General features: G+C 47.3%; 1 protein-coding gene across 3 annotated transcripts in view; it reads right to left on the bottom strand.

Moving 5' to 3' along the window:
• Nucleotides 1-2,414: 2,414 nt before the first annotated feature.
• Nucleotides 2,415-23,707, bottom strand: part of LRRK1 (leucine rich repeat kinase 1) — an 83,514-nt gene continuing 62,221 nt past the window's right edge. For 2 of the 3 annotated variants that reach the window (XM_049811681.1, XM_049811679.1), the window contains 11 exons: nucleotides 21,946-22,195; nucleotides 20,358-20,524; nucleotides 19,049-19,246; nucleotides 18,110-18,387; nucleotides 17,724-17,918; nucleotides 16,768-16,919; nucleotides 15,052-15,169; nucleotides 13,586-13,702; nucleotides 7,704-8,539; nucleotides 7,019-7,120; nucleotides 2,416-5,107 (listed from right to left, as the gene is read on the bottom strand). In XM_049811681.1, coding sequence (XP_049667638.1) covers nucleotides 4,930-5,107; nucleotides 7,019-7,120; nucleotides 7,704-8,539; nucleotides 13,586-13,702; nucleotides 15,052-15,169; nucleotides 16,768-16,919; nucleotides 17,724-17,918; nucleotides 18,110-18,387; nucleotides 19,049-19,246; nucleotides 20,358-20,524; nucleotides 21,946-22,195 — 2,591 coding nt within the window. In that variant the 3' untranslated portion in view covers nucleotides 2,416-4,929. Of the gene's footprint in view, nucleotides 5,108-7,018; nucleotides 7,121-7,703; nucleotides 8,540-13,585; nucleotides 13,703-15,051; nucleotides 15,170-16,767; nucleotides 16,920-17,723; nucleotides 17,919-18,109; nucleotides 18,388-19,048; nucleotides 19,247-20,357; nucleotides 20,525-21,945; nucleotides 22,196-23,707 lie in introns of all 3 variants that reach the window. The other variant, XM_049811678.1, reaches the window with a different exon arrangement.

Raw genomic sequence — 23,707 nt, 5'->3', positions numbered from 1 at the left:
CTTTGGGAGCGGGGCTTTCCGAGGGGTTCTGTGGTTTGGAGTTTTTTTAAATCTTGGTGTCATTTTTGTTAGACATTGGTGGCAAACAGTAGCCACCCACCCTGGCAGAGCAGCAGCCTTCTCCTGCCTACAGGAAAACAAAAGCCAGGGGCTACAGTGCCGGTTAAGCCACTGAAGCCCAACGGTGCTGCCCGTCCCATCGCCATGGGCCCGGGGTAAGCTGAGGACAGGCTGGCAGCCTGAAATAGCCACAATATTTCCTGTCCTTTAAAGTTTGCTTAAAGAAAACTAATTTCCTCTGTCCTTTTGGTAGCAGAATACAAAGCAGCCAGCACTGCCCCTTTCCCCACGTCCCTTAAAAATCACCTTATTTTTCCTTATGCTGAAGCCAAGAGCCCTTGGTGCGGTGTGGGATGGAGAATCATCCAGCTGGTGTGTAAATGCCCACCTGCCCCCATCCTTGTCACTGGGGCACAAGAGGTGGCTTTTACTCTAATATATTAAATTAGCGGGTTTTTTCCCACATGTCGAAGGTAACAGAGCAGGGAAGAAAACATTTGAATTACCCAGCTGTCAGAAAAATGTAGCTGAAAATGGAGTTTTTAAGGCTCCAAAGCACGAAGAGCTGCCCGGGCCATCAGGCAGGAGTGATCGCAGGGTGTTTTAATGCTCGTGCTGGTTTTTGGCAGCAGCATGGTGTCATGGCACAAGTGAAGGGGAACAGGAACCAGCCTGGGCAGCAGCCCCCCACGCCTTCGCCACTCTGGCCAGCTCAAGCCCTGCCCACGCTGCCAGACGCTGGCTGGGGGAGCCGCTGCAGAAGAGCTGGTCTGCTCAAGGGATGGGGAAAATAAAGTCCTGCTTTTAGTTTCTAATCACGCTGCAAGGTTAGAAAATATAATTGGATTTGCCATCTTTCCTATCCTGCTGTCTGATGCCCAGCTGCCATTCCCAGTCTCTGGAGCATCCCGGCTTCTGCAGAGCTGCCGCTTTCGGGTGCCGTGGCAGCATCAGCCCCAGGTGCAGGGCACCTATTTTCTGCCAAGGTTATTTTATCCAACCAGGACTGGAGAAAAATTTAATACTGTTAAATTGTCCTTTCCATGGCTTTCTTTGCAAGGCAATGCCTGGATTAGCCAGAGGGATGTGTCCAGTGACGAGACCCAAAGGGTGCAATCCCATCAGCTGGGTCCTTGAGCAGCGGGATGGGACCGGGGTGCTCTGGGAGCTGTTGCAGAGGTTTGGGCCCAATCCTGCACTGCTGCCCAGGGCAATGTGAGCAACGGGACAAAGAACTGGCCCTTCCTTCATTTTTCTAGTAGAATTAGCTTTAATGTTGTCCCATTTTCCTGCACACTGAGGACCCTGTTGGACAGCCCGGGGCTGGCAGGGTCGGTGTGCCCACAGTGCTAAGGGGGGTTGTGCTGGGTCCGCAAAATGCCCTGAGCAAGCACTAGTACATGGGGCCTCGGAGGAGGGGTACAACCAGCAGTTTGCATCCATCATGCCTCCCCCCCAAACATTCAAGCTTTGCCCTGAGCTCTACTGGGAGCCAAGTATTGGGTACAGCAATCGTTCTCTGTTCCAGGGCCTGACCCTGCAGCCCGCTCACCGCACCGATGCCAGCACAGAAACAGCCAAAACCAGAACTAGTAATCACTGTCCAGATGGTAATTATTTTTATTTCTTTTAAAGCAGGTCAAGGACAGCTGAGCACTTCAGGGAAGAACCCAGGGGTGCTCCCTGCTCGCCGACTGGGGGTTTGGGCAGCCGTGGCTGAGTGGGAGCTCCGGCGCGGCCGCCAGCTCAGTTAATCCCAGTAGCAGCGGGTCCTGTGCATCTCGCTGCTCCTTGGTGAGTAACGCCGTCGGCACCCGCCTCCCTCCCACTGCCAGTGCGGGGGGTTAATCTCATCTGAGAGCATCCATTTCCCTCCCAGCACCGAGCCCTTTCCGTGTGCTCCTGCTGCTCCAAGACAGGCTGGGGAGGACCTCACTGGCAAAATAAAACTAAGCTGCTTTCTCCTCTCTCCTCGGTCAGCTGAAGGGATACACACACACCCCCAAGGCCCCTGCTCAGGCTTATTTTTAGAAGCTGAAATAAAATAGTGAGGACTGTGATATACACAGCTACCCCGGGCCAAGTGCCGCTAGTGGGGATTTTAATCACCAGCATCTGGGGTTCAGGCAGCCCCTTGCTTCTGGGTTTTGGGGGCTTTTCCTGCCTTTGGCCTTGACCCCAGCCCTTTCCCCAGGCACGGATGACAGCGGGATGGATGACACCCCTCCCTCGTACCTGCCATCAGTCCGTCCAGGAGCAGAACAGGTTTTGCTGGTGAGAGGGTTGGGAATGAACATTGAAATCTCAATGAAACTGTCTGAACTGGTGGGGGTTTTTTTTGATTTTTGTTTTTAATTTCTGTTTATTTTTGCCCCCAGGGATTTATTCCTGCAGCATGTGTGTTGCTTACTTAATGGAGCCTTGTGTTAACAAGGTTTCAGGTTTGCTGAAGGGGAGGGATTTTGTCCTGCTTCCAGGGTAGCAGCATTCAGGCTTTCAGTTGCTTTTGGGAACCGACCCCATTCCCAGGAGGTTTCAGGGCACACTCCTGTCCCTGGGGCAGGGACCTCTCATGCCACCACGCAGCGACATTTGCTTCTCTCCCACCCCCTCTTCCCTGACCATCCCGACCCAGCTAGTGACAGTGGCGGCAGGGTTTTTGGCGCAGGGATGTTTCGGTGCGTCTGGAGGAGGGTGCGCGCAATGGCTGTGTGCAATCCCGGCACAAGCAGAACAAAGCCCCTTTTGTGGCGGGGCCTCAGCTGGTGCCCACTGAAGATTTGGGAGAGGCTCTGGCTGACCTCTGTGGGTGCTGGGGAGCCCGCAGGGGGCACAGCCCCACGCTGGCTTTGGAAGGAGCACGGTGAGCAAGATATTCTGCTCGAGAGGGATGACAAAGAGCTGCTGTGGCTCTTCCAGATAGTGTTTTCTCAAAAAAAATCTGCAAGGCTGAATGATGGTACAAGCTGTTTTATAGCCCCTGCTGGGGCTTCAAGGATCACAAAATAGCACACGCATGTAAAAGGGGTCTGGCACCCAGAGAAGGCGCCTGTGGGATGGTTAAACCCCAACTCAGGTGATGGGTGTGTGGGCAGGCACGTGCTGCTTTGGGCGATGCAGCAGGACGGGAAGTAGGTGACACAGTTTCAGGGAAATGCAGTTAATTAGCCCTGACACAGATACAGCTATTTCACAGCTAAGCTTGAGTCAGGATAAACTCTCCGGGCAGCTGTGAAAATGCCTGTCAAATGGCAGTAGCAGTGAAGGGCTGAGCCACCCCTTCCCATGGCCGAGACAACAGGCAGCAGAGCTTGTCCTGGCCAGGGAGAGCAAACCAGGGCGCAGTGGTGCTGCCACAGGAGCCGCAGGGGGACGGAAACAGGTAAGGCCGGGTAAGGAGACAGACTGTACTTGTAAACCCGATGCAGGCCATGCCCATCAGGAGGACAAGCATTTTAATCAGATGCTGCAAACCCCAAACACCCAACACCCTGCATACAGGCATGGGTTGCCAATAAAAAGCACCACCAATGCAGTGTCATTGTGGGGAGGAATCTGTTTATTTTAAGATACATTCTATTTCTGAAGAAGGATATTTTAGCAGCCTGCAACAGAAATGTGAACCAGAGGGTTAACCTGCCCATTCGGCCTTGGCCAGCCTTGCCGATGCTCACACAAGTTTCTTGGGATAGAAAAAAAAAGGTCCAAAATTTGAACTGTACACCTTTTTACAGGGTGCTTAGCCAGGCTCACTTTTTACACTGCTGTACGTGCTTGGGATAACTAAGTGCAATTATATTCAGAGCCAATACATCATCCCAGGCCACTAATGAAGATAAAATAAAAGCTGTGGTGAGCAGAAGCTGCACAGATACACAGGCAAATTAAGCTTATTGTGTTCCTGACACTCCAGAGTGCATTTACCAAGAGGAAGAGGAGTGGAGCAGACAGTTTATAAACCTCGCTGGTCACAGGGCTCCCTTCTCTTACACCAGGAAGTATCTGTCAAACCGACTGGCTTTGCTTTGTATCAATCAATCAGCTCTATTTACAAGTGGCTTTGCAACAGTGCAATTAAATAGCTCACTCACTCACTGAGATATTGTGCAGTATTATTGGCAGATTATTTTAGGCTCTCTCACAGTAATGCTGTACCACAATAGCTTTTAGGAACCAGAAATGCAGTGGCCAGCCAAAGCTTATTGCTGGTTCTTACACCTGGATGTCTCTACACAGCAGTCACAACAGGCTACACCTGAAGTAGCCTCTAACAAACTTGCAGGGATGTGGATAGCAGCCCCACAGCGCAGGGCTTCCAGCGGATGCATTTCCCCCGGGAGCAGGATGGATTAGTCCACAGTGAACCGCACCACCGGCCAGCAGGCAATGAGGACTATAACGTGCTCAGGCTCCCAGGAAAGAGCCCGCTGAGGTCAATAGAGCTCTCCCGGCTGACAATATACACTATAAAAGCAGCAGCAGCAGCCAGGGCATGCTGGAGGTGAGGAAGGAATTTAAAATGGGGAAGAAGAAACTGGAAACAGAGGCATGAACAGACCTGCAGCCACCTCCACCTTCTGCTCTCGACTACTGCAGGGGAGCATGTGATGGAGCAAGAGAGCGGAGAGAGAGCCCAGCTCCCAGGCTCGTCCCTGCCCTGCTCACACCAGTTTCTTCAGTCCCCGAAAGCCCCGATAGGGCTCCAGCCATGGGAACCCCACCAGCGCTCATTAGCAGCAAACCAGACACACACTCCCCCCACGCACCCCTCATCCCCTCCCTCTCCAGGGCTGTGTCAGGGAGTCCAGGCGTGCTCAGAACAGGACGCTTCCATCTTTTGTCAAGCCTCAGTTCCCAGCACCACAAGCACTACCTTCTTTTTCGCATGCAGGTTTCAAGCCTTCCCAGCTCTTCGTAGGCCTGGTAGAAAACGTCAAAGTCTCTGGCACTCCAGCCCCTCCAGACAGCCAGGCACCACTCCATGTTTTCATTCTCAAAGCAGCACACAACTGTGTCCTTTGCTATGAGAGCAGCATCCACCAGCGTCCTGGGAAAAGAAGAACAGAGCAGAGAAGGGCATTACAGCGGAGAGCAGCTCTGCTAACACAGCACACTGTTGCTCATCTGGGAGGCACTGACTCACAAGCTTTCCTTTCCAGCTACCGAATCTCTTTTTATAAGCTGCAAATCCTTGAGAAAGGAGAACATAACAAAAAGAGGGATCAGAAACTATGTCATGGCAAAAGCAAGTGGCTCAGTGACATGGGAAAAGATTTTTTAAAGGGATTCAGGTGCCTAAACATGCAGGTGGGTGCTTAAGTCCGCTGTGACGTTTTGAAGTTGCTGTTAATCTCCTGATTTGCTAAATCCACAGACTCTTTTGCCTGCTGCCAGCTGGGCATTTTCAAAACAGCTCCATTATGACACAGCTAACAGGCTGCCAAGAGCTTCCGCAGCCTGAAATACAGTGTGGAAGTGGGATGGAGCCCAGCTCTGCCAGCTCAGGGTATGAGCCCTGAGTCCAGACCAGCAGGCATGGCTATGGCAACAGCCCAGGGATCCGCAAAGTTCGTGTAGGAGACGTCTGCATGACAGCGTCATGTTGCATGTGCTTCCCTTCATGGTCTCTGAGCACATTACCTGATCAAACAACAGTAGTTGAAGCTGGCCCTGCAGATACCCCAGAGGGAGGGGGCCAGGCAGATGACATTTTTGTCCTTGCAGGGTTCAAGGGACAGGAGTCCAGCCCTTGCGGGGCTCTTTCTACCGCTCTGATAGCAGATGGGGGAAGACCAGCCCCAAATTGTTTCCCCAGAAGGGCCCCTAGATGGGGAGCACTTGCAACAAGGGCTGTTCTTGGCAGCTGGTTTTTATCACAAACTGTCCCTAAGAAGCCACCTCCCTTCCCTCACCACCCTACCCTGCTCTGCACTTGGAAAAGCTTAGAGGAGGCAGGCACTATCTATTGGTCTTTATCCTGCTCTTAAAACAGGGCGAGTCAACGGCCACTGTGCCTGAACCAGCCAGGCTGCACAGCAGCAAAGCAGGACAAGTCTGAGATGGCAGCGTCACTTTGCCGTAATTCCACACTTAATTTGGGTAAAGCAAAATCAACCTGAAAGTATCTGTGAACAATAAAGAGAATACTCCACTCCCAACTAACTAGTAAAGACACTCAGTTCACAAGTAGAGGGAATGGCAGGAGCACTTTGATCTCTTGTTGTATTTGCCCAGTGGTAATAAATGATGATTTATAATCCTTAGCACTGCTTAACCTCCATTTGTTTGGACATAAATAGTACAATCCCAGACTGGTATTTAAGTGATCAGCAGGAACACCCCCATCTCTCTAGCAGCTATTTATTTACCTGGACTCCCATTCACTGTATGAAACATTTTAAATTAATGCATATAACCGCTCTCCCCTGTGCTCCAGGAGCCTTCCCCCGGCCCGTCACTGCCAACAGCACAAAGGTGCTCATTTAGAGCCAGAACGTCAACCTGAGCCACGTGAATGCAGCCACAGACAAGCACTGCACTCTGCATAAATACACCTCTTGTTCTTAGCGCAGGGCCTGAGTCTGCCAAGCTCTACCGCTCTTCTGTCAGGTGCCCTCAGAGCACTGGGAGTCAGCACCAGGCAGGATTAGACCGATGTTTATCGCATTGTGCAAGACGGTCCTGCCTGTCTCATTATGGGGGTACTTGGTCTTGGTGGCTTTTGGAGACCAGACCATGGTCGTGGTGCCCTCCCCTCACCATCTGTTGTGCTGTAAGAGTATGCACATGCCTGGATGTGCAACCATGTGTCTCCTCTGGCTGGGAACTTCTCAGATGCTGCTGGAAGCCAAGAGGGAAGCTCCCAAGAGCCCCCAGAGCCTGCAGAACTACCCTCTGTCACCCAGTCCCCTTCTGCTCCTGGAGACTGGTGTGATGGGCACTGCCCAGTCAGCCTCACCCGTAGGGAGCCAGTTCCCCAGCCTTCAGCACAGCGATCACTCTGCCCCGCTGGGTGCCGGATTCCTTCTCCAGTCCGATAACGATAATATCCCCTCCTCTCCTAGAAGAGAAGTGAGGGAGATGTTACATGTACTCAGCATTGGCGACTGCTGACAGCTGAGGAAGATCCATGCTGGATATCCATCCTCTCTGCTGCAATCCCTCCTGCAGTTACACAACCTTTTGCAGGGGAGGGGGCACTGCAATGCCAGCAGGGCATCCTGAATCCACTACAGCAAGAGCCCCCGTGACAGACAAAATCAGATTCCCAGTGCCTTCCATCAGCTCAACAGGAGGCAACAGGACTTGCCAGGGTTGCGTCTGAGCAAGGAAGCTGCCTGCTGTTCTTTGTTTCCTCAGTAGCTGGGGAAACAGGGCTTTGAGTCTTACCACCCACCTTCTCATTCTGCTGAAATCTGGCAGGACCTTAGACGTACCATTCTGCTCAGCACTAGGTATCTTTGAAAAGGAGTAGAAAATCAATGTACCATTGTACTGGGAACAAAATTTCTTAATGGTAACTTGATTTTCTAGCCAGGTGAACCATACTGGGAATGCAAAAGCTCCTGAATTAGCCTGAACTAATCCCACATTCAGCCCAGGAGGGATTTTGACAAAGTTGCTTTGACAAGTGACCCACTTACCTGGGGATCCATATGAGGTCTTTTACTGGAAGAATCTTGACAGCTTGGAGATGCTGCATGTTGTCACCTGCAGGCATAGCATCGTGATCCAGGGAAGTCTTCAGCTCATGAAATTTGTCAGACTCCTCAAAATCTGTAGAGAGCGGTGCACTGGAAGAGCTCATAGGTGAGCTGGGTAGGCTGGAGGGGCATCGAGTTACCCTGTTGGGAGGCGAGGAGGAGTAGGAAGAGACAGAGCAATAATCTGTGAGCGAGTCCTGGTGGTTTAGTATCTGGGTGCCAACCTCCGGGCTGTAGATAATGCTCATGTCCACCAGCGGGTTACTCTCCATCGCTTTGTGGTTTATAGGTGCCGTAGCTGGGATGGCTGCAGAAGGTTGCTGGATTGTAAACATGTCCCTGAGGGGACTGCAGTCTCCGCAGAAGTAGCGCGCGCAGAGCTGGTAAGTGGTAACATGATACATCACCAGGAAGTTGCTTATATCATCCAGACACCACACCACCTCCTCCCCGTGACACTCAGAGTTGCAGGCGATGGATGTGATCACTGATGGCGGGCTGAAGGGCTCCAGCCTCCTGCTGATCTCCATTGTGCCACAGTCTATGATGAGGATGCCGGGGCCGTTGCTGTACCAGACCTCTGCTCCGCTGTTGGTGATCTCCATGGCCTTCACAGGGTATGGGTTCTGCCGGGGGTCGTCATCAGAAATATTGAATTTGGACCTGTTTGCTGTGTGGGAGCACAGGTAGGAGCAGCTGTCCCCTGGGATGCCCTGGGACACTGAAAACACTGCTACAAGTCCATCCGACAAGCCGGCCAGCACCACATACGAGTTCTGCAAGAAAGAAAGCAGATTCACTATCCAGATTCTTCACTTCTCTGCAATATGAGAGCTTTCAATCCCAGAGGCTCTGGCTGCCTCTCACAATCCTGCAAGTACACTAGTAACTTACCCCAAATCACTCAGTGATAACAGCAACATAAAAAGAAGTCATTACATAGAAGCTGCTGCAGAGCCATACTCCTCTCACCCAGTATTACCTCTCTCTTTATTGGCAAGGGAGGACAGACGGACCTGGCAGCCTGCCCCAAAGGTTAACAAATTCAAGCTGGAGTATGTTCAGAAACAGCCATCATGACCCTAAGAATCCAGCTGTAGAAACCCGGCTCATTTCCAAAAAGGAGTAAAGCTATTGCTATCAGTGTAGGTAGGAAAGGAATGGAAGAAATACAGTAAAAATTGAAAGAAGGGGAGGCAATCCTCTTGCAAAAAAGAGCATACAGTGATCGCTCTGCATCCGATGTCTGCTGCTTTGACAGCACCACTCCTCCCAGGGACGTGCTCTGTGTCTGGGATCCCTAGCAGCTCAGAGACATACCAGCAAAGGGCACAGAAGCAGCAGCAGTCCAGCAAAACAGCTGCCAAGGTGCCATGAACAATTCTGCAGGTAGTTAAAAACCTGCCCCTAAACGTACAGATGGGTTGGCTGCAGGAGCCATGGCTGACACCGAGCTCCGGTGCTGCACTCTGCAGCACTGCTGCGATGGATACCATCACATCCCGTGGACAGGAGCCGGTGAGAAGGCCACGGCTTGACGGATCTCTGACTCCTCCAGCTCATCACAGTGGTGTAAATTGCTGTTAAACACACTGGGAAATGGATCTCTTGGGAACAAAACTCCCCATGACCTCGGGTCTGTACCAGAAACTCTCCCATCTGTGAAGCAGATAAAACAATACCTACCTCAAAGGCCTTTCCACTTCCTCCCCGTGGAGCAATAAATTCTAAAAAAAGACCCTTTGCCCAGGGCTCTTTTGCTTTTGTTACAATCTGGCCGGACTAAGCAAAGCAAAACGAACAGAACCAGACAGAGCACCGCCAGCTGAACTGACACAGACTCACCCCTTCGCAGTCCGGCCATGGCAGAAAGCCCTGCCTCCCGGCGTGCCCGGGACGCCAGCGACGCTGCCTGCCTCTGCGAGATGGGACGGGGACTCGGCATCACCCCTTGCTGCTCATAAATTAAGGGAAAGCCTGTGCCCTTCCAGGGATCTTGGCTGTGCCAGCCCTGGAAGATAGCCCCCAGACTGCTTAAGTCCGCAGAGGCCAAAATCAGTATCTTGAATAGCTCCCAGATATCAAGGGGCAGACAGCATAGAGGTAAGTACTAGTTTAATTGATAGTACTGTTTCCAAGGCTCATTAAGAGTCTTGGACAAAAAGACACTATCTGCATACAAAGTATGAGTAAAACCATGAGTATACTGAGCCCATATGACTAATCCAAATCACAGCAGAATTTTACTGTAATGGGAAAAACTAGGGAAGCAAGTGGAAAGTTGTGAAATGGGACTTGGACTTTAACTCAGTCCAGTCCCAATTCTCTAACCACTAATTAAAAGAAACCCAAATGGCCTGCAGTGTTCGGTGCCATGTCCCCGCTGCCATGTGGATCTGGCGCAAAGACTCCTGGATATGGGTTTGCCAGGGAGTTGCATTGATAGGTTGGAACGTGGCACGAAGCTTTGCACAAGCTGGGTTTTGGGTTACTTCTTCTTTGGAAAGGAGTTCAATTATTTAAAACAGAACAAAACAAAGCAGAACAGCCCACATTGATGGAAATGGTCCAACTTTTTCAGTCCAAAGGACCCTGCACAATAGGTATTTCTTACTAAAAATGGAAAATTTAAATTGAAATGGGAACATCTGAAATTAACTGTAATACGGGTATGTTAACCTGAACTGTTCCTAGTGTGACACAGGACACTATTAAAGTCTTTAGAGATCTCCATAATTTTATCTCATTTGATTTGAAAATGCTGAATTATCCAAGCATAGTCTTCACAAAAAATATTTTTCTTTCTTTGATTAGCACCAGCTACTACAGAACAGAATCCAGATTCCTCTTTGGGTTCCATAGGCCAAATCTCCCCAGCACTGAGCAATCGGCACCATAACCAGGCAAAGCTGCATCAGTGATCCCCACCCAGCTTTACCAGTAATACTGACTCTGCCAAATCCTAGCCTGTCTGGAATAGCACAATGGTGGATGCAAATCTGGAAGATATTTTATGCTTTGGGGCTTGGCTGTTGGGACCTGTCTGTATCCAGCCACTGTTGTTATCTCTCTGTTTAAGAAATGAGGAGTAGGAACTCAAAAGCAGAGAAATGCCCTCAGCCTGCCATCCCTTGCCTGACTGAGATGAGGGAGTGACCTGACCCATTTCACAGAAGACTATGGCAAAGGCCACCCACCCACGGGTGCCAGCGGCTCGCCAGACTTTATTAGGTGCTGGTGCAGCCAGGCAGCGAGGCAAAACTCTCCGAATCAGGGTATTACAACAGTGACCAAAGGCAGGCAGGGCAGCAGCCTCCAGAAACCTTAAGTAACTTTCTCAGAATTCATTTTCAACATTTGGGCTCCACAAAGAGCCAACAAAAACACACAGCAACAAAACTGCATTTGAAGTCTCCGTCCTGCCAGAAGTCCTGCTGTGCCAGGGAGGAAGGCCTCTGAGCGGGGCTGTGACGGTATGTGATGTGCAGGAGATGAGCTGGCTCCAGACGTCCTGTCCTCGCAGCTGAGGACACTGCAAGGCTCAGAGCCGCCGGGTTGGCTGCTGTGAGCAGGTTAAAAAAAAATACAGCCCTCGACACCACGGCCTCGGTCACCTCCTCCTCTCTTCCCCACATGGTCTGGCACTGCTGGCAGCAAACGCCATGGCAGGCTGCAGCCTTTAAATGCAGCTTTTGTTTTCATGCGTTCCACGTTTTTGCAAGAGGCCAGAGGCTTGCACCCATTCAGATTTCTCTCTCCCTCAACGTCTTTTTGTAAGAATGCTGCAAACCAATTCAGAAAGCATCTTGTTTTGCTTTTTTTAACCTGTTTGTTTGGCTTTTTTCTGAAAGGGAATTTACTGAAAATTTTATTGTTTGCCCAAACCAGTGATATTGCTGACAGAAAGCATGCAACAAAAAAGCTTAAATTGTACAAGACTTTTCCTTGGCGGCTGAGTTTTGGATTCTGGGCCCCTCTCTGCTGCTTTTAAATTTCCATGATGCTTCCTTTGGATGAGAAACCAAGTTTTGGAAACTATTTCTTTTGGATCAGACTTCCCAAGGCAGTCATAAAGAATTCCCCTTCCCAGCAACATCCCTCGGCAATTCTCTGACTGCAAGTTTCCTCACATCTCATCAGTTAAAGGCTTTCTTCCCAGGGAAGTGCAAGCAATTCTCTTCTCCGCTGGACAATAATGACTATGTGATAACTGCGATACAGCTCACTGCGCTGTACAGTGAGTTTGACAAGTGTAAGCTTTCCACTTAGCTTTTTTGGAAGAACTGGCCGTTTCAGTTTCTTGCCAATCTGGTCTGCACATCCCTATGGCTGCTGCTCTGGCTATTTCACTGCCAAACTCATTCACAGAAAGGAGAGAGGAAAAAGTAAGTCCAATAAACTAAGAAGGAGTGCGCCGAAGGGATGTGGATTTCTGGAAGGTTGGGTAGGGTCGGGGGAGGAAGGGAGGTGTCTAGACTCAATATTACTATTGTAGGGCCTGGCATTATTTATGACATTTTCTAGGCAAGCCACAAACTGAAAATAGAAACCAGGAGACATAAAGGCACTCGTAACCCCTGAGGAATGGCTTTGCAAGCTGTATGACAGTGGAAAAGCTGAAAGTGAAAGACTCGTTCGACTGTCCTGGACAAAACCTCAGGCAGCATGAAAAGGAAATTTGCCCTACACATCAGAAATGAAACTCCACGGTGGAGAAATGCTGCAGGTCTGGGAGCCAAAGAAAGCCGACAGATGCAGCCGCCTGGTGGGTGAAATTTATTCCTGTGCCAATTTTAGATCTATGCCCTACTTCAGTTGTACTTACATTTTTGGAAGTGAAGCGGTACACCTTACACTAACCATCTGCTTCGGATTCAGTTTGCAGCGATGCACCAGTCCAAGCAAACGAGCCAGAAACGGACAATAATGCAGAACAGGCATTTGGTACAAAACAGCTCCACTGTCACTCCGAGAGCTGCTCCATATTGAGTTTTTAGACACATACCAGTCTGCTGGCATTCGCAAAAACTACACAGCTACCAATAATGTTGGAACATAATTATATGTTTTTACTTGAGGTGGCTGTAAGCAAACTGGAGGCAATTTAGCCCAAAACAGTTTTTATACATCTCCCAAAACTAGCCCACAATAGGCAGTCATGTCAGATTTCTCTTGCCAGTACCTGGATGTTAGCAATTCCAGAACTAAACAGATAGCATATAACTTCTGTTATTACCTGTAAGAGTAACTACCATATCACCCGTAAGAGCTGTATTACCCATAAGAGCTATATTATCTAAGTGTTCTCATTCGAAACCAAAAAAAGAAATGTGGCTGAGCCTAGGAAATATTTCAAGATGATTGTGCACACAAATGACAGCATGCACACACACCAAGAAAAGAGTGGGTACAAGAGCTAGGATATACCCAAGTCCTGCACTAGCAGTTAACAAATCTCTATTCTAATTATTGTTTCATGTCCTCTCTGCTTTGCTTGATCAGCCTAAACCTTGCCTTCCAGTGATGTGGAAACACAGCTGGAAAACTTCCTTGCAGAAGAATTTGATCTATTTTGACTATTTTCCCAGCAGGCTTGGAGGTGCCAGCTTTGGTCCCCTGACTCAGGCTCCTGCATACACTTCTGTCTTCTGGCAGAGGCACAAAGACCTGGAAACCTTCTCCTCACACTGCCAAAATGTTCCTGGGCATTGCAAAGTCCTTCACCACTAGCTAGTGACAAGCCATGCAAACCCTGACAGCTTGGCCTGGCAGCAGATGGCTTAGTCTCACTGATGCCCCTTTTCCTTTACATTCCTCCTTACCTTTTTGACAACAGGCATTACTAGAAAGCAGCTCACAGTAGCAGGAGTGTCTAAACCTTTCTGCGGAGTCTTTAGAGGACACATGCCCTGCAATCCATACACAGAAATCTTCTGGTCCTGTAAAAGAGCACATAAAATTCTATACATTTCATTCATCTTCCACGCTTTTCATACTTTGATACCCAAACAAGATAAAACTGGTTCCAAAACCAGTTTTAACTTGTATTTTTTTCAGAGCCAAAGCCTGGATTTCAATTTGTTTTCCCTGGAGAGCATTTGCCCTGTCTGTGGGTAGAATGCAGGTACTGCCTTCCCCAGAATGAGCTGTGGACAATATATGCACTATCCAAAAGCCACCAAAATCACTGCTGTAGGTGTTTTAATACAACATCTTAAAGCATCATTTGACAACCCTGACTGCACAAATCCAAAATGTGCCAGGACAATTGAAACACATTGTATGTTATTCCGCATTAATATGTGAATTCAAGGAAAACTAGTATTACATTGTATGTGGAATTACACCTGCTCTACACCTCATAAATCTACTAAACTGACAGAGCACCCAGTTTGGGAAATAGCAACACATTTCATTTTGATCAAAAAGGTGGAAATATAATGCTTTAAGATTTTTTAATTTTAATTTTTCTATACTTCTTCTTATGAAAAAAATAGAAATATTTGAACTTTACCTCTATTTGGGAACAAAAAGAGACAAATTATCTTATTTTCCTACAGGGGAAAAGACCTATATTCTCACTCAGTTACAGCATCCATACTAGGGTGGAGTGAATTAACCAACACAATTAACCAACACAAATTATTTATTCAGCAAGTGTGGCCTTTTTGCCCCACCCTGAAACACTGAACTTCAGGAATGTTTCAATTTGCCTCAGCTATTTTTTGTTTGGTTTGTGTCAAACAATTGTGTCAGAACTGGCTGACACTTAACACGGCCCTTTTTGATGGGCGGACAGAGGCTCTGAGGGATAAATGAGCCATGCTCTCTCACTCTTATCTTTTTAGCTACAGTTTTCCACAGTGAACACAAAACTTGGGTACCCATTTCCCACCAACTTTCAAATCCCTCAGGCCTCTTTCAAAACCCCACCCTTAAACGCATGGTTTCTTTCACTGCTTCCCTTTATCGCTTACAGATAAGGCCATTTCCCAGAAGAAACCCTGGGTACAGATACGCTACAATCTGGAGAGTTTCGCCTTGGAAAGCCGAGGTTCCCACGATCGCTTTGAACACCAGGAGGCACGATTTTGATCTAGATATCAGCTATGTAACAGGTAGAAACAATACACCCGGAGACAGCAGATGCAGTCACACTGCTCATCTGAGATGCTCATTGTCTCAAACACTCTCAGCTTTACTAATTTAATAGGCTCTTCCTCTTCATTTTTGTCTCTTCTAACAAGGCCCCTCTTGAGTGGGGCACTGAAGTGCAGACAACACTTACCTCAGTGGCAGCCCAGAGGGCATTCTGAAATTTTAGTTGGCAGCATAGCTTCATTCCTGGGCAGCTCATCCTCTCCACTTCTATGACTCCTTTCTCTGGATTCACCACTGTGTAGTTTCTGAAAGGAGCAAATAACAATTTCCTATAGCCAACATTCAGCCTGCAAACTGCTACAGGATGGCACTCGGCACTTTTGGCCAAGGTGTATCGTGACTGTCTAGATGTGGATGATGCTGCAAGGCTCTCCACCTCTCCAAATAGTCTTCGTAAAGGAAGAGAAATACAGATGTGCCACAGCTCTTCCTCAGGGGGCAGACATACAACTGCTTCTGTGAAAATTTAAACTCAGCTATCTGACTTTGCATGGAAATGGATTAGGAGAACTTAACATGGTCTGTTACTATAATACAGCTGTGAGACAAATAGCTCCAGCTGAATAGCAGTAATTAATAGCTGGGAGGTCTTAGTCCATCTTGCCCATTAGGTTCTCAAGAGAATATGTGCTCATTCTCCAAGTTCACTGCCTCAGTATTATCTGGCTTCATTACTTATTCTAGTATATAAACAGAAGAGCGTGATTCTTCCAAATAAGAGCAAAGATCTGTAATCTGATAAAATAATTTATAAATATGACTAATTAATATTTTTGTAACTAAAACAGTTTTGTTTGTTTGGGGTTTGGGAAAGTTTACTGGGTTTGGGTGTTTGAACAATAACTGGATATTCACAACCACATCTGTGAGCCCCAGATGTTCTACCAACTGTGGCACAAGCACTTACACATCCTGAAATCTGTTACATATAAGTAATTTGTTATTCAGCAGTCTCCAGCAAGTGGATTGTCCAGTCAGGAAGCAGATTCACTGAGATATATTGCTGTGAATATTTGGACAACATCCATGCATTCAAAATACATCTGTGAGTCCCATGTGTTTCACCAGTTTTAGCAGGAATCATTATACTGTCTACACTGAACGACTGACCAGGCACCACAAATAGCAAAGCAAATCATTCATGAACAAATCACGTACCTTTCCTATTAGGTTAATGGTTACAAATAATGAACACATTAATATAAAATTCAGATCAGTTTGTGAATGTTTCCAAATAAGATTGGGGCTATAAAAATCAGTAACATCCATAAAAATAAACCTAACTAGCCATGGGTCACATGTGGCTGAGCAAAATACCATCATCTCAGTCACAATTTAATAACATTTAAACCACATGCCTATTCAGTATAGCATGCATTTTACTGGCAGTATACACTTGGATGCACACACAGCTTCAGGCATGTGGTTAACTCCTGATGATTTCAATAGGATTTAAGCATGTGCTTAATTGCTTTGCAGAACAGAGATGGAACTGCAGTCTCAATTAGGAAAGGTTTAGTGTTAAATGGCCTCATTAGGAAAGGCAGAACACGTCTGTTCTCATGTGCAAATGCTTCATCCTGTGTGTGTGAATCATTACACTGCCCTAATCTTCTCCTCATATTAACTGAAGCAGAGTTAAGCTCATTAAATATCCTTTATAAAGCAACCACTGTTCCCAATTAAAAGAGTTTGGGAAAACAGTGTTCACCGTATCCTTGGCATTCACCCAAATTCACTTTCACCTTCTTTACCTCCCTCCCAGAGGCATAAGTGAAGACGCTGAAGGATTTTTACATAAAAAGAAAAGAGAAGAAAGAATTACTAATGTGAGCCATCTCACCTGGTGTCTTCCTTCCCATCCCAGAACACCACAGTGTACTCCTGTCCTTGAGAGCAGAAGAAGGAAGACTGTTTCCCACAGGATAGCAGGTACATAAATGTTGCAAAGGTAGGATCTTTCATCTGTCCTACCACAGAAATGGCCAGTGGACGCTGTGGGGAAAGGGAAAGAGAAAGACATATGTCACAAAGGACAGCTGGAGGTCCAGACGGAATAAAAGAATAATAATAATAATCATTATTTATTAAAGCTAGAGAGCCAAGAAGTAGGACTTCTTTAATAAATGCTTCTGCTACTTTCTCTAATCTACACCAAATTCTCCTTATAAATCCCACCTGGTTGGTTCTTAGCATCCGCCATACACCAGACACTGAAGCCAAACCTCTTCTGTACTTCCATGGTTTGGTCTGTGTTTCTCTTACATATCTTATTGATTAATTTCTTCAGGTGTATGAATTTTGGAAGCTGACACACTGTCATGATAGTGTCTAGCTGTTTGTGAGTCAAGCTGACAACTGTTTGGAGGACAGCAACTCTGAAACACCAACTTGTAATTAATGAAAAATGTAACGCAGCATAATCTTTTTCTTGTACTTTGAACACTTTTCTTCCTCGTACTGCCTTTTATAATCTCGGGGTTTTAGAAGTCTTTGCAGTTACAGTCACAGCATGATACTGTAGCTGGTTTTAGAAATTATGGGTAATGTCTCGCCCTGGTGAAATCAATAGCTTAACTGCCATTGACACCAAGGGACCTTCATGTAACCACAGATGTCTAAGACCACCAATCTGCCATAGCTTCATTCACAAAACTCTCATTTAAGTCAACAGAAGTTCTGCGCCGTATCAGCAGGAGGGGTAAATGGGCAATGGAGCTGTTCCGCTGTACTGAGTGAGCTGCCAGATCCCTGTAGCTATACGATCAGAAAACACTGGTTATGGGGGTTGTCTTGTACCTTTTCTGGCTTAGTGTCCCAACACTCCATCATGAGTGCCTGCATCCTATATAGCTGCACCTCTTCTGGCTGCCCGAGAACAGGACGGATCCCTTTAGACAGCTTCTTTGCAATCTGGAGCTGGTGTTGTCCTAGGACAGGCCGCTGACCAGACAGCAGTTCATACAGGACCATCCCATATGAGAACATGTCAACCTAGAGCCAGAAACAGATAGAAAAAACCAGGGCAAACCTCCATTAGCGGGTGGAGAGGAGAGCAAGGAAGGCTCTGGTGGGAAAGCTAGTGCTGCACACCATACATGTATAAGGGAATTCAGCCCCATGCATGAAGACAGCCACCCACCACTGTCACGCAGGGGCTGCGCCCACGGATACACCACAGTTACCTTCTCATCGTAGACTATGCGAGGCCTGATCTCAGGAGCTTGGTAGCCTGGTGTGCCTTCCACACCAAGCGCACCTTCGTGGAATGACTGCCGGGAGATTCCATAGTCGGAGAGTTTGATATTGATGTGCTCTTTGATGTCCAGGGACCACACCAAAATATTGTCTGACTTCAGGTCGCAGAAGATGATGTTCTTTTTATGCAGGTAGGCAAGGCCTGTTACAATCTGATATGCTACTTTGTGTGTCAGCATATGTCCCAGTGGCACAAAGGAAGACCCTGGCACAAAGGAACAGCCTGTCTTCAGTTCTTGTAATTGCAGTAACTGCTTTTTTTTTTTTCCCCTTTCTCTTTTTCTTTTAAACTCCAGAGCAATAACAACCTTTTAAAACATCACTCAATGCCACGATTTGAAATGACACTGTTCGTGTTACTATACACGTCTGACAGTTCTATTAGATTCTTTTTTTAAACCCCTCCACTTCTAGACCCCTAAATCTTCTGGTGAAAATTAGCATTTGACTGAAAGCTGACACAAAGCCAAGGTGCCAAGAGGGTCGGATGGCCTCAACCTCTCTTGGAATTAGTGTCGTTCATTTGACAGTGACAGAAATACAGATAATTATGAGAGAATTTAGGGTGCCAGACACCCATCTGCAGGGGGAAGAACACAGGATTACTGTGAAGTGAGATGCACTTCCTATTAATTTGCAGAGAAATTGAAAATCCAGGTCTCCAAAGTAGTTTTGAAAATCCTGAGCATCAATTTTTACTAGGTTCCCAAAGGCACAGTTTAAGAGCAATTCCATCCCTCCCACTTCCGCTAGTCTGCAAAAAAATCCCCTTCAGTAAATCAAGCAGTAATTTAAATGTTGTTGACCATTTGTCACTACCATTACTTGGAGAGTGAGCTCTCCCAGGAGGGAGACCCTGCTTTTACCTTTGGAGTTTTCAGACAACACAGTGGTGAGGCTGCCCAGAGGGGCCAGCTCTAGGGCAAAGCAGAGAGGATGGATGCTGATGCCAATGAGGGAGACGATGCAGGGGTGTTGCAGTGAGTGGAGCATGCTGGCCTCCTGGCGAAACTCGGAGAAGTTCTTCATGGCATCCATGGCTCTCAGGTGTTTCAGCATCGTATCTGCCAAGACACACAAACCCCTTCTCATTCCCCAGCTGAGAAACCAAGTCAGAAACTCTTTGGAAGGTGCTGAGCAAATGCTGCAGGAGGAAGGCAGCTTGTGGGCTTATGCCAAACAGCAAGGCTTTAAGCTTCATCCTCGTGTTGATGCACAAGCCGCTAACAGACATTGGCTATAAGCGGGATACATATGGCTGCCTCAGGAAGTAAGTGCTCCCTTGGTCCTTTAACACCAACCTTGAGTATGTCTGGCACACACTGTTCTCATATATCACCTGGATGATTTTGGAAAACTCGTGCTGTGCTTTTTAAAGAAGGGACTCTCTGGGTGTCAATGTCACATTGCAGACCCTTTGGCAGAAGGAGTCTTCCCTACCCTTTCCCAGCTGCCCTGCCAGAAGAGGGACCCTTCAGAGCAATTGTCCTTCTGCCACAGGACACCACAGGCTGCTCAGGCAGGTCTGGTCTTTCCAAAGGTTATTTGTAACTGGGACAGCAGCTGGCCCCCTCCACAGCTTAGGGGTTCACTGCATCCTTCCCTGAGAAAAATGAGGAAAATGAGGCATTTTCCCCCTTCCTTTATCCATGGACTGAGGCTCTGCTGGAAACCTGGGCTCGACAGACAGCATGTGCAGTATGAGAGCCTGTCCCTGCCTGGAGGAGCTGGCAGGCTGAGAAGGATCTCCAATTTTCTTTCTGCAGCTACTGGCACAGATGGAGTAAGAGACTTATTCAAAGGTGGAGACCCGCAAGTCCTTAGTGCAAACCCAAGCAAATCCACACTTATTGCCAAATAGCTTGGCAACAGGTGATGAAGTCTTGCCTCCCACCCCAATCAAGGGCTCTGCCTTGGCAACCTATGAGTCCACCCATTGACCCGCAGGAGAGAAGCTTCCTGCAGTGTCAATGACCTTCAACGCTACAAATGCTTTCATGAAGGACTCTAAGATGCAGCCTCTTCCTCCATGGAAACACATCAATTTTGCTCTATATTTCAAAGCTGTATTTAAACAGGTGCTGCCAGCACTTCGGAGAGCGAAGGCTCTTTGGTCTTAGCTTGGGATCGCAGACTGCACGAGCTGATTCCCAACACCAATTCTGTACACTGTACCTGCAGCTGAAGTGGGAGAACCCTTGCATTTTTTAATCTGAAATCTCTTCACAGCCACTGGTTTTCCTTGGTATCGTGCCCGATATATAATGGTCCCACTTCCACCCTGGCCAAGAACGTTGTTTTCATTTTCACTGCATTCCAGTTTGCTATTTTCCAGGAACAGTCTGCCAAAAAGAGATTGGGGCTTTGTAATTAAAAGTTTCAAAGACATTGTAAATTCATGTTTTTAATGTGATTTCCATTTTCACAAATCCCTAATAGGTTCTTGTCTTATCTACTAAGAGGACTGGATCACCTAAACTACCTTGGTCATCTCAAAGTACTCTATGGTGGCTCATATTGTACAACAGATTTCTCGCAGAAGAAAGTAACTTGGGCAAATAAGCAAAAACCGCTTTTTACTAATTTATCCCACAAGGATCAAACAGATCTGCAAAGCACATAAGCTCCTTTTCCAAGCAGATGACACAGGTACAGATATTTGTACCATTTATCTGTATTAATGACTTTTTTGCTTCGTTTACCTCCTGTTCATCTTTTCCCTGCTGAAGCAGGACAGAATGTTTATGAACAGCCCCACACCCTGAAACCTGATTATTCAAATCAGCTTACTGTTCCCAGGCTGCAATTCATCATTTCCCCACTCTTCCAGAGACTACTTTTACAGCTGTTCACACTTCAAACATCTCCATTCGCCTCTCACCCATCAAATAAATCTCTAGGAGATAGCACTGCGAGGAGGGCTGTTGTGATGAGCTAGTGGGTTGTTTGCCCAGTAAAATGACCCTAAGAAAGGAATAGGGGCCAGTGGGAGCACAGAAAGCTCTGACAGCAGCCAACAGGACACAGTTTGGTCTAGACACCTCACGGCTCTGCATCAGGCACAGAAAGGTCTGAGAGAGTGTGAACCAAAAGAGATGTGGGTCTCCTGTCCTGCCTGCTGTCAGGAGGTCTCTTGTTCTACACACTAAGTAAAAAGGGGTATAAGACTGAACCCATCTGGAAATGCAGTTAAACAGCTTAAAGATTTGGCAGTGCTGCTATGGGTAGGGGAAGAGCTGTTTCAGCTGTTCAGAACTGCCACACATCCAACAGCCCTCAGCCAAGCAGGAGCCTTGACTCAATGTGAATTCTCTAGTGGTGTCTATATAAATTCACTCACCTACAGGCTCTTCAAAACTAAAGGCGATTTCAGAGCCAATCTTGTGATGCAGCAGCACTTCCTTTTGGTTTTGCCATATTAAAATCTGCTTTCTGGGATCCCAGAAAGACTCCAACTACAGAAAACTCTGGCCAGAGTACTCGGCAATGCAGGACAACTGCGGCTTTAAAAAGGGACTTTCACATTGCGCCACAGTGATCTCAAAGGACCCCCCAAAGTGATGACTTGGGTCAGCACACAGCGATTATCTAAGCAAGTGTGCTGACTACCAGGAGTGCAGTTTAGGACGAATTGCCAGAGCTGGGTTTGAGAGCAGATGAATTTGTTTCCTGGGGACAGTATGGTCCTCTAGCAGAGGTGACTTAGGAAACCAAATTACATAGGCAGACTGAAACTTAACCAAAGGCTATCAAATAACATTACCTGGCAGGAAAATCGGTCATGAAAAGCTCTGGGACCAGCTCTTGGAGAGAAACAGGGATGTCAGGGTGATTAGGACATGTGATGTAGTCCAGTTCAATGGCAGTCAGGACACAGTCCTCCATGTTAAAGTACTGCGTGTCCTCCGCCTTCTCACCACACTCATTCTCCTCCGGCTTGGAAGCTGCACAGATGTGGCAGGGCACATACTGCTCCATCAGCAATGTGCCATCACTCTCAGTGGCTGTGAGTGCTTCAAAGCAAGCAAGCAGAGAGAAAACAACACAACTCACATAAACTGAGAAAGAATGACAGTTCCTAGTGCATCCAAATATCTACAGTCACTACCTGGATCCACTGGCTGAAAATGGTCACACACATGAAAGTAGCAGTTTACTGCAGTGTATTGACTGGAATAAGAAAATAGCTTTTTGCAAAGTATATACAGATAGCAGGGACAGTACTGAGAAGACAGGACTGTTGATGTAACTTAACAGCTACTCTGCTTTGGTCACAGGCTTGTGAAGAAAATATATTCAGGACCAGTAGAAATTAGAAATATAGGAATAAAGCACTGGAGAGAACCTCATACTTGCTGGGTGACTGTGTGAACTGCATACAGGGATCAGCACATATACTAAAGAGCATGACCATGCAGTAGAAGGATGGCAGCTGTGAAGTTGCCCAGGAATCCCAGCCACATCTGTTTCGCAGACTGCAAGCTACCAGATGGCTTCAGATGGAGAGCAGGCATGGGAAATGGGAATGGGAGTGGACTCAGATGCATGGCATGCTGCGCTCAGGCTCGGTGCTTCAGGTGCAGGCTAGGAGTAAGCACCCACCTGCAGCACTCAAGATAGCAACATGGTCACTGTGGGCTCCCTCACAGGCAAGGTTTTCAGCCCTTCCAGGGGAAACGTGGATTCTACCAAGACTAAACCTCTGGGAGGTTCACACCTCTCCCACTGACTACAGATGGATTTTGTGGTGACAGGCTCCATTAACCGCCCACAATTAGGCAGGATGAATGCAGGCCATAGCCTTTGAAGTCGTGACTCTTCTCAAGCTTCAGGGATTAATGTTATCATTATTTTAATCCAAAGGCAAATAAAATTGCCTTTTATCTCCATAATATGCAGAACATGAATATGTGAGAGTGCAGAACTGTTTCCTCCAGAGAGCCTCCAATTAAGAGATTTTGGCAGTGCTTTCTAGACCAGTGTGGGATGACAAAGAACACTTCAGATTTTGTTTTGGTTTTAAACAAAGTGTATTGGGGTTGCAAACAGCCCACTGGGTAACAGCAGGATCTGTGCTGATCAGAGGAAAAACAACTGCTGGAGTCAAGGAAGTTACCTTGGCACAGAATCCTTGGTATCATATTCTCTCATGCCTCTCCCATCACAATTTTATAAATTATAGGGTGTTAGAAATGGTGGGCAAATGCTGATCCCAGCTGATGCCAAAACGAGTTCTGCCATCAAGGGACAGTGCCAAGGAGTTTGCGCCAAATCCTGTCCCTGCTATGAGCACTGGAAGAGTCCCTTGAAATCCTATGGAAGCAGGTCCTGATTGAACTGTAATGTTTCGTGTGTGCTTGCTGCGACTGACACACTGAAAGACACAATGTCTAGACCAAGGTGTGCAGGCAAATATTCTTGATCTGTCTGCAGGTTATCAGCTTTTCTCAAACTTTATTGGCTTGAGACTGTCAGAGCCTGAGGGCTCTTCAATTAACATACAATATTGTGCACCTGGGGAGCTG

Source organism: Accipiter gentilis, chromosome 10 (assembly GCF_929443795.1).
Source record: "Accipiter gentilis chromosome 10, bAccGen1.1, whole genome shotgun sequence".
In the NCBI taxonomy this organism is placed as follows: Eukaryota; Metazoa; Chordata; class Aves; order Accipitriformes; family Accipitridae; genus Astur; species Astur gentilis.
This window is presented reverse-complemented; position numbering and strand designations above follow the sequence as displayed.